General features: G+C 37.7%; 1 protein-coding gene across 1 annotated transcript; it reads right to left on the bottom strand.

The window, feature by feature from the left end:
- Positions 1-8,176: 8,176 nt before the first annotated feature.
- On the bottom strand, positions 8,177-10,693 carry LOC130619567 (uncharacterized). The gene is made up of 4 exons (XM_057436392.1): positions 10,581-10,693; positions 10,393-10,529; positions 10,230-10,268; positions 8,177-9,807 (listed from the first exon to the last, which is right to left on the bottom strand). The coding sequence occupies exons 1-4, from the start codon at positions 10,691-10,693 to the stop codon at positions 8,177-8,179; spliced, it is 1,920 nt and encodes a 639-aa protein (XP_057292375.1).
- Between the last annotated feature and the right edge of the window lie 797 nt (positions 10,694-11,490).

Here is an 11,490-nt window from a genome sequence, read left to right as displayed (position 1 = left end):
GCCTTTGACACGGTCTCCGTGCCTCCATACGAAGAGCTCTCCTAAAACATAGCGTAGACGACCAGACCATCCAGTACGTTATCCACTCGTACTCTGGCGCCACAACCACCATCTCGTGCAGTCCCAACTCGGTTGAGAATATTACCATCTCCTGAGGAGTGAAACAGGGCGATCCATTATCTCCAATTATATTCAACTGGTATTAGAAGAGCTCTTGGATTCATTTCCTAATTACATTGGCGCCTTTTTAACAACGGAAACTAAGATCAACAACCTGGCCTTCGACGACGACCTCATCCTCCTATCTGAGCCCAAGATTGGCATGGACGTTCTGCTTGACGTAACGACCCAATTTTTTTAGCTAAGAAGTATGCATATCAATACACGGAAACGTTTTTCACTCAGTACGACAACGTCGAAGAAAGACAGAAATACCGCCGTGATTCGAGAACTATCCTTCTTCATCAATGGCGAAGCGGTCGTTTCAACTCATTATGATACGACGTTTAAGTACCTCGGCGTTCATTTTAACCCGAATGGCAAGATAAAGCCGAACACCCAGCATCTTGTTGCTCTGCCTTAAAGGCTCAAGAAATCACCTCTCAAACCTTATCAAAAGTTGGAACTTCTTCGAAGCAATCTAGTACCCAAATTCCAACACCAGCTGATTCTTGGTCGAGTTACCAAAGGTTTACTAACCTCCTTTGTCTTCACAATCGAACTGGGGTGAAGGACCTTTTGGGACTCCCTATGGATACACCTACCTCATACTTCTATGCTAAAACGAAAGAAGGTGGCCTAGGACTAACTTCATGCGAACTGCAGATACCAACGACCTTGCTGAGACATGTAACGAAGTTAGCAAACTCAAACGCCCACGCAATCCAGGATCTCCTGACACTGGAATCGACAGATGCCTTGAAGCGTAAATGCCTTACTATATTAGGTGAACGTACCATCGAAAGCGCTTTAAAGAAAAATCTTTCGTTTAAAGATAGGCTGTACGCCTCTATAGATGGCAAGCCATTATGTGAAATGCAAAACAACCATGAAGGCCAACTGTGGCAAAGAGGTATCACATCAATCATCTCAGGGAAATCGTATCGCGAATTTATTCAGCTTCGCATTGGGAGATTGCCGACGCTCGAAAACTGCAATAGGGGACGCGATGTCAATAAGAAATGCAGACATTGCCAGAGAGTGGGGGAAACGCTATCCCACGTCATCCAACACTGTGGGTTCACTCACTTTTCCCGAATACAAAGACACGATAGTATCGTACACCTATATCGCCTTAAAGCAAAAACATAACGTCTTCGTGGAACATGTGTTCGAATAAAATGTTACACGGCTTAAGCCTGACCTGGTTGTTATCAAAACAGACCAGATAGTAGTCATCGATGTGTCCATAGTGACAGAGAACATGCGCTTTCAGCACGCTTCTGGATCTTCGCTGAACGATGCATATGCGCAAAAGGTACAATAATACGATAGACCTAACCTTAGAAGAGCGCTGTCTGATCGTTTCGGGATCGAAAATATATTGTTTGGAGCCACCATCATCTCGTTACGAGGACTCTGGTGTTCACGAAACAATGCGTGCCTGTTGTCGATTGGCGGATCAAAGAAGGACATAAACACGATGGTGGTGAGATTGATAAAGCGCTCAATTAAGATATGAAAATGTTTCACGCGTTCAACACTATGAACATGAGCAATAAGGGGCATAATATAAGGTAGACCTCAGTGGTCACTTGTCCCACCAAACGAGGCGAAGAATGCGGTGTCGTTTTATACGTCTATGCACCCGCGTGAAAGGCGAGGGCCTTAGACTTGGTCTCCAACACGCATGTATAAAATCCGATGGAGAAGGTTCGCGACAGATATACTGTAAATAAAAACGGTTACATAACATAAATAATTTGTACACGGGGCACCGCCCCATAATAAAACGGAAATATATCAGAATATAGCCAAATGCCTCGTCATCTAATTAATGACGCGCATGAATGGATTAACGAGATTTCCACTGTCCCTATCTACTATCTAACGAAACCACAGACAAGGGAACGGGCTTGGCAAAATCAGCGGGGAAAGAAGACCCTGTTCCAAATAAAACAAATACAGAGACTACTGGAATTGGCTGATTCCTTAGATGTGGCGATCCAGGCTCTACTAGCGCTCGAATCTACCAACACCTTAAAACTCAAGTGCGTGAAAATTCTTGACGAGGCTACACCCGAAAACGCGCTGAGGAAGAACCCCCGCTTCAGCGAGCAGCTGTATGCAACAATTGATAGCAAGCCGTTATGTGAGCTGAAGAATAATCCCAACGGTCAATTATGGCAAAAAGGCATTACGTCGATTATTTCTGGTCGTTCCTACATCGAATTTATCAAGCTACGCATTGGACGGCTCCCTACACTTGAGAATTGTAATCGTGGGCGTGACGTGGACAAGAAGTGCAGGCACTATCAAAGGGTGGGGAAAACCCTTTCCCACGTGGTACAACATTGCGGCTTTACGCACTTTTCACGAATACAAAGACATGACTCCATTGTCGACTTCGTAAAGGATATTGCCATCAAGAACAGGCACCAAGTACTCGTTGAACCAGTTTTCACCATTGCTGGAATCAGATTAAAACCTGAGCTCGTGGTTGTGCGTCCGGATAGCGTCATCGTCATAGAAGTGTCTATTGTGACTGAGCTAATGCGCTTTCAGCACGCTGAGGGTAGCACTCTAAGAGATGCTTATAATCAAAAAGTTGCATACTACGATCGACCTGGCTTACGAACTGCGTTGAGAGAGAAATACGGAACACGAACCGTCACGTGCGATTGTGTCACTGAGAGGCATCTGGTGCTCTGAAAATAACAACACTCTGTTCTCCATTGGCGGTAGACAACGCGATATCGATACAATTGTGGCAAGAAGCATGGAGAAGACCTTAAAGATCTGGAAGTTCTTCATGCGAACAACGAAATGAAGGGGTATAATATGGTAGACCCCTAGTTGGTCACCAATGGCTCGAAATGGCCATTTGCCCTGCTATAAAGCAAAGATTCGACCATTGTTTTATATGTCTATATGTCGAAAACATTAAAACTTGGAGAAGGTTTGCGATAAAACATCTTTCTGTACGTAATATGGTTACATAAATTTTACATATCTATATACGGGGCACCGCCACCCATTAACAAGTAATAGCCAAATGCCTCGTCATCTAATTAGTGACGTGCATGAATGGATTAACGAGATTTCCACTGTCCCTATCTACTATCTAGCGAACCACAACCAAGGGAACGGCCTTCGTTGTTGAGCTTGACTCTAGTCTGACGCTTACAATAACCGTGCCAAAAGATGGGACAGGCCAAACTGTTGACAAAGGACACTCGCGCTTACAATAGCCGTGTCAGAAGATTGGACAGGCCTAAGTATTGACACGCGTCACTTGGAGTCATTCATTGCTGCCATACGAGATAGCCCAAACCGCTTGGATTGGATTATCACTTTGGAATGCACAACACTATACAGCCATGACTTTACTATCTGATGGATGGTACCTATATGATGGATTAAAATCCCCTGTTTTTTGCTCTGAGCATTACAAAGCTGTGTACAGGCCTACATATTGTTTGTATGGTGCGTATAATTTACTTACTTGTTATATTTCTTACACTGTTTATTTATATGTATTATTATAATGCATTAATATTTATTTATAAAGCATTAGAAAGTATACAGGGAAACGGACCAGAGCAGTTGGATACCTCAAAAACTCCAACCCAATCATGTAGGTCCAACACAATCATCCACAATCATGTAGGTCATTTTTCACAGAATTTAGATTTTATTACTTACAGAACTCACAAAACTTTTTTTTAAAAATTGTATTATATTGAAAACTTCTGTAGCTTATACACATTCTTTTAGTCACATCTGATAAGGAAAGTGCTGAATACACTTTCTTGCTTATTACAAGCATGAGTACTGTCCAACTTGGACCTATAACTATTCACTGAGAAAAAACAATCCTTCAATCACAAACAATACGACACAAGACAGATCTAACAACATAAACGGACTGGTTACAGAACAAACACAAATGGGAAAAATGTATATGTCAAAAATATATAATATAAAAAAGAATTATATAAAACCCTCCTGTGCGCCAGAACTTGTGACTCTGGCTGTAGCTTTCCACATGTGTTACAGGGCCCCAACACTCAGCCTTACACAGGAGGTTGTCATGACAGGACCAGCCTGTACATATTTTGACTAAGGACAGCAGGGTTGTCAAGCCTGAAGACCAAGTTAGTAAACTTGGGCACCTTACTGCAGGGTTCCCACAGAAATTTTCTAAAACTTTTCCCTGAGCTTTCAAGAAAAGCATATAAAATTCCCTGGACATGACCCTTGAAAAGTATATTATTTTCCCTGGGTCACATAAAAAAACATATTGTTTTCCCTGGGTCTCCAAGGTAATAAACATTAAGCATACTAAGTTCAATTCCTGGTTCCCCAAGTAAAAAACAGCAGGCATTAGATATTACTAAATAGCGTCTAAAAAACTAGGGTCATTAAATAGAAACATAAATATTAGACAGTGGGAGAAATTGAAACTGAAATTGAAACATTTGGGTGTATATTATCCAGCATTTGAATACAGGTGTGTATGTAAACTTCAGCAAAAGAAGATTTATGTACTTCTAAACACTGCTAACTGCCAGAAACTGTTATTCCATTTAGCTTGATATTAGTCTGAAGTTAACTACTGCAGAACAGTTTCAAGCCCAGAAAGTGGAACATTGACTTAAGACAGGTTAGTGGGTAGCCAGGCCCATCTAATAAGGTAAATGGTGCTGGTTAAAAACGTATCTTGAGAAGTTTGACTTTAGTCCAAAATAAAACAAAACGAAATGGGTTACAGTCAAACAAAAACTAAAGATCTATCCAGAAGACAAAATCAGTCCAACACAAAAACAAACAAAATAGAAACAGCCAGTTGTTTAGTCGTTTTTATTTACAAACTTTCCTCCTCTTCTCCTCTAAAACCAAGAGTGCTTCATCTAAGCTTTTTACTTGAGTTTTCAACTCAACACTTCTTCTTTTCAATGCATTTGCCTTGGTTACAAGTGACACAACGTTATCTTTATCTTTTTCAGCTTTCTCTACTGATGAAACGAATTCTTTGTCTAATGCTTCACATGTCTTCTGCAAATCATCACGTTTAGCTTTTGTGTCTCTTATTTCATCATTTAATATGCGCTTTTGATTCTCATCTCTTTCATTGCGTTTTTTCTGTCTCTGTAGTTCTAAACTGTCTTCATACTTTTGTCTTGCAGAAGCTACAGATCGAAGCAGCTTGTTAGTTACCTGAATACTATCAGGTTTTAAACCATTAGCAATCATATGATCACTCACAACCTTTTTAGCTACGATAGATTCTTCTTTCATGTTTTGTCTGAGGACAGAGTTGTTAATACTAAAACTTCTTTCAACTGACGCTTGACCGTGACTTAATGTTAAGACTAATTTGATAAGAAAAGAAAGTTCCTTGAAACTTTTTACGCCAACATCACCAAAATAAAATTCATCTAAGTCTTCTTGAAAGCTATCAAAACTCTGAAATTTATCAATGTAAAGTTTCAAATTGTGATCGGAAAACTCATTAAATTCTTCAGTGATTTTGTCACATTGAAAAGATGTTAAAACTCTAAGCTTCACCAGATATGTTAACATGCTTCTCAGTTTGGTTTGCAAAACAGAGGAGCTTTCAGTAACCATTACCTTGGGATCAAATATAGTGGAATTTTTAACAACATTTTTTGACAACAGACTCTTGTCGAATAACTTCTCAACAATAGATCTAACAAATATAACAGCATCAGTAAAGAACTTAGCCACCTGTGCATTAGTTATTAGATCTTTTCTTTTTAATTCGTTTATTTCAAATCTAGTAGCAAAGCCTAAATTATAATTCTTTGGTTTCATAAGCACTGAATTATCATTCAAATTGACAGCTTTTAAATCACTTATTGATTCACATTTTGTTAACACATCAGGCTTAACAATCAATCTCATTAAATTCTTTAAAAGCTTGGTCAAGTCTTGATACATATAAGGAACCATTGGTTTGTCCGTTTGGTACATTACCAAAAATGGTTGCAAAATTCCAGCTAGGAAACTGAAAAACTTCAATTTCGCAGGTGTGAGCAGGTCTTTAGCAGCATCTTTCACATAACCATAGCTCTTAGAAGCAGGTCGTTTTGATTTCGGAAGACCTTCCCAAAACTTTACGATTTTCACAATATTTTCCCAAATTTCAATGAGACGCTCTGCTACAACTTTGTCTTCCACCCACCTGAAAATGAAAACATATAACCTACATTACTACTAAACTTTTCAACATATAGACATATTACAGTACAATTTACATATTTCTCAATAAATTAGCTTTTTTCTAATACCACATACTGCAATTTAAATTCAGGTGACCATTATAATTTATTATTAATGCACATGAATTAAAAATGACACACTTTGTCTTTCTACCACCAAGAGAGTAGCTTACTATACCGTGTAGCACAAAAATTTAGCAGATAAACATTAGATGATGTCACACTTTCATAATCATCTCTTCTGGCTGGTGTGTCGTGCAATATTTGGTAAGAACCATGGAGTATTTTCTTAATGTTCCATTCAGTAGAAACTGCAGCATTTTTGAAAGCACCATGAATAGTGTGAAGACCACAGCTACCTATGTCAATGAGTTGATGTTGTTCATTGCCAAGACGGTCTTTCTGGACTTTTTCCAAAAATTTGAAGTTAACGCTAGGTCCATCCATGGATACTTGAAACATTTTGTTTGGATCTAATTTCCCAAGCGTCTTCGTGAAATGGCTGAACAAATCTTGGTGAGCACTATGTCCAAGAAAGCTTGAGTCTAAGTAACGGATTTTAACTTTGTCATCAACAGGGTCAAAAAATCTTACTAGTACATCCATTTCACAGTTCTGAGTTACAGTATTCAAACTTTCGTCAAAAGAGACAACATAACATTCAACTTTTTTCAATGAATCATACAAGATGTCTCTAAAGTATGAGGCAATTCCAAAGTTGATGATATAATGGACTTTGGTAGGCCCCAGTTCAAGTGACTGAGCAATTTTGCTGTCTGGGAACATGCATCTAAATGTTTGACCAAGGTTAGTACAAGAATTGTTAGAAAAGCCGTTAACAACTACTTTTAAGGCCCAAATTATTTCAGATTTCTGCTTTTGACTGTCTTTTAATAGCAACTCAAGTGAAGTTTCTTCTGTGGCTTTAGTCTTATGAACTGACTGAATTTGACTAGATGTAGAACCACTAGATGTAGAGGTAGAATCACTAGATGTACTTGGCTCTTCAATACTAATAGGCTGTTCGCTTCTATTACTAATAGTTTTTGCTTTAAAGAACATTTGCCTTCGGTCTACATGCATTTTATGAGTTTTACCACTTGTATGACTAACTAAGGCTTGACTACCCATATTTGACAACTTGATCGTCTTATGACAAACTTTACATCGAGCCTCTGTGTTATCTTTGGTTTTTACAATCCACTCCTTAAAGTCTGGATCATCCAGCCAATCCTTTGAGAAATAGGTTTGATCTTTCATATTTTATTTTAATACACTAGAAAACAACAGAACTAAAAACTTACAAAAAATAAGAACAGAACACCATAGATTACAACAAACTGCATTACACAAGTACCAATCGCTAAACTTTTATCACTTTTTAAAATCACATGCAAGCTACAGAATAAAAAACTACATTAACAATTTCTTTATATTATAAAGAGTGTCGCCAGAAGAAAAGAGATGCTGTATCTATATAAACAAAATTAAAAGTTGCATAAATCTGTTTGGTTGAACACTATGGCTACCATTAATCATGCTGAAAAGCTAACAATGAAATAATAGTAACACAACTTCAGTTCACATAACTTGATTGAATTGGTGTGTATGTTCAGACTTTTGGAACTAAAAACGAACACAACTCTTTAACGACGTTTCGGCCGTACGACGGCCATTTTCAAGTATAGCTATTTACAATTGACAAATTCAAAACTATATACAAAATATCGTACGATATATCATCGTACGATCAAATATTCCGTAGGGGCAAGTCAATTATCTGAAAATAGAAATAATGGCATTGATGCAATATTTCTATTAAGAATTGGCTTATCCCTACGGATTAACAAGCTTTCCTTCAATTCCAAATCAAAATTATTAGATGCGGAGGAGATAATAGAAAAATTATCTAAAGATGGTCTATTTTTACAGAAAACAACATGCTCCAAAACCGCACTAGGGTTAATAGATTTGACGGATTTTCCAGTCAAGGCAGAAACGGCCATGTGTTCGCAGGCTCTAACTTTCAAATGTCGCATAGTTTTCCCATAATAGATGGCATTGCAGCCATCACACTGATATTTATATACGACTTTTGAACGCAGAGCCTTTGAAACACGGTCCTTAAACCGGAAAAAATTTCCAATTCTACAACCCGATTTGAAAATAACCCTAAGCTTACAGCACGGAAGATGCTTATCAAATGTTTTAACTAAGTGAGTTCGCAGTTTCAACGATATATTACCCAAATATGGCAAAATAATAAGAACTTCTAACTTAGGTACGGTACTGAAAACTTTCTTATCTTGAAACATTCTGTCGAGAAAAGACTTAATGCATTGATCAATCAAACTTGACGGGTAGCCATTTCTTAACAGAATGTTTCTAAGATCTTGCATTTCTAAGTGAAACCTAGAAAAATCAGAAACAATCTTAAATATCCGAAAAATCAATGTCATTATCAAACCCGTTTTATATTCTTCCGGCAAAAAGCTGTTGTAATTCGTGTAAACACCACTAAATGTAGGTTTCCTATAGATAGATGTAACAAACTTTGATTCATTGCGAGAAACAGATACGTCAAGAAACGGAAGAGTTTTATCGGCCTCGCACTCAGACGTGAAAGATATGTTGATGTGTTGCCTATTAAGATAGTCATTAAATAGAGGCAAATGGCTAGGAGATGAGAACAACACAAAAACATCATCAACATATCTTCTATAATACACTGGCTTAAAGGATGATGGACAATTATCCAACCAAGTCTTTTCGTGGTGCGAAAGAAAAGCATTAGCAAGGCTGGGGCCAAGAGGTGAACCCATAGCTACCCCATCGACTTGCTTGAATAGTTGACCGTCAAACGTGAAATAAGAATTTTCTGTGGCCAGAGAGAGGAGTTTACGAAAATCACTTTTGCAAAAATTACTGACTGGGTCAGTCTCTGAAAATAAAGAATCAGTACAAATATCTATAGTTTCTTGCAAAGGAATATTTGTAAATAAAGAATCAACATCTAGGCTAGCCATAAACAAACTACTGTCCTGTTTACTAATTTCTTCAACAAAGGAAAAAGAGTTGAAAACAGTATACTCATTAACTGTTAAGGGTGCCAAAAGTGGTACAAGAAACTTAGCCAAATTGTAGGTGGGTGTATCGATAGCCGATAAAATGGGCCTAAAAGGTGGACTTCCGTTAACAATAGATTTGTGAATTTTACATAAACCATATAATATTCCTAGCTTTGACCCAGTTGGTTTAAGTTTTTCATGTAACCTTCTTTCCTTCTTTCTTAATTTTGATTTGGAATTGAAGGAAAGCTTGTTAATCCGTAGGGATAAGCCAATTCTTAATAGAAATATTGCATCAATGCCATTATTTCTATTTTCAGATAATTGACTTGCCCCTACGGAATATTTGATCGTACGATGATATATCGTACGATATTTTGTATATAGTCTTGAATTTGTCAATTGTAAATAGCTATACTTGAAAATGGCCGTCGTACGGCCGAAACGTCGTTAAAGAGTTGTGTTCGTTTTTAGTTCCAAAAACTTCAGTTCAACTTGCTACCAAAATTTTTTTTCCCTGAGTCTCTTGCAAATGCCATATATTTTCCCTGGGTCAAAATTTTTTCCAGGTGCGTTTCCAGGTTTTCCCTGAGTTTTTCAAAAAGTGGTATATTTTCCAGGTTTTCCAGGGTCTGTGGGAACCCTGTACTGAACTGGGGTAAAAAGTGGGGTCGTTACACCCAAGGACAAGCTGAAAGCAAACCCCCTTGCTAAGCTTCTTTTAAGTTACCAGAGAAGAGTGAGCTGAACTCTTTACCCTCTGGGTATTGACGACAAACTGGTTCGAATGAACTAGCTGTAACATTTAACTTGTATTTACAGGAAACCTCGCATTAATAACAAGCGCCACCACAAACTTTTTATCGATATCCGCTCTGTTGTTTTTGTTTGCACTGACTACTCAGAGTCCTTTGCGCAACCCTGAAAGGGTCTATTGTTAAGTTTGATTGTGATAACTATAAATCCGTTCTCAAAGACTACGAAGTCATGAAGGTCTTTTCTGCATCGCCAACGATGTCCATCGGAAGTTTTACTAGATTTACATATTTTCGTTAGGCTGTAATATTAGGACAATATTGTATTCCACTTATAACACTATTTTCTAAACACCATTGGAAAGTTGTTTCCTTCGAAGATAAAACGTGGGTTATTAAATACTGATACGTTATTATTGGAAAGGTTTGCGAACTTTGCAATTATTGAACCAAGTTTGTTACTCATGTTGAAGATATTTTATCAAATACGGAAAATCACCTTCACCATGTTGGCATGTCCCGATTGCGTCCCCATAACATCAGCCTCCAAAGCTGCGGTAGAACAGGATTTGTTGACAAATTTAACAACAACCTAAAATAATAAAACAACTGTTTAAATTGGATTGGATGAACGAGGTAACAACATAGGTCCAACATTTACCCAATTTTTTGCCCCTCAATATCAAAAAGTCAAAAATCCTTGTGAATGAAAGCTGTTCGGCAATATTCAAGAATAGCCCAAAACACGACCAAATATATTACATTGATATAGTTCCAAAGAAATGGTGAGTCGAATTATTAAAATTTATGGTTATCGTTACACAACTGTTAAGGTTTTTCATTAGACAAGTATTATCATTACAGCTAGCTGTTTTGTTAACTCATCATTGAATCGATTTATAATACTGATCTTTATTATAACTGACGTCCCACGTAACCGCATCCACCATTTTCAATCGTGGCAAGCGCGATGCTATTTACCAATGGCATGGCAGGATTTACCCAGATTACGTCATATTTGATGAATCGCCTGGCATTTATAAAAGCGTGAAAAATTGGTCTATTTTCATACTTCAAAATACAGTAATACAAAGACAGTAATACATGCAGCTGAATCCAGATATTCCAGATTAAAATGCTTCACAATAGCTAGCTAACGTTCTTCCTCATTACGTGATTTTACCTAAACAGGATTAAGCAATATCAATTCTATCAAGTGATTTTCGAATGTGAGTTTTACAAAATAATAAGAGAAAATGTATC

This window comes from Hydractinia symbiolongicarpus, chromosome 1 (genome assembly GCF_029227915.1).
Source record: "Hydractinia symbiolongicarpus strain clone_291-10 chromosome 1, HSymV2.1, whole genome shotgun sequence".
Classification (NCBI taxonomy): Eukaryota; Metazoa; Cnidaria; class Hydrozoa; order Anthoathecata; family Hydractiniidae; genus Hydractinia; species Hydractinia symbiolongicarpus.
This window is presented reverse-complemented; position numbering and strand designations above follow the sequence as displayed.

Bases quoted from the DNA above. Each gene is read 5' to 3' on its own strand.
- LOC130619567 (XM_057436392.1), bottom strand. From the start codon at position 10,693: ATGAGTAACAAACTTGGTTCAATAATTGCAAAGTTCGCAAACCTTTCC. The intron at 10,269-10,392 runs GTTGCGCAAAGG...TAAATGTTACAG, and splicing joins TAACAATAGACCCTTTCAGG to CTAGTTCATTCGAACCAGTT. The intron at 9,808-10,229 runs GTAAAGAGTTCA...AATATTCCGTAG, and splicing joins TTGTCGTCAATACCCAGAGG to GGGCAAGTCAATTATCTGAA.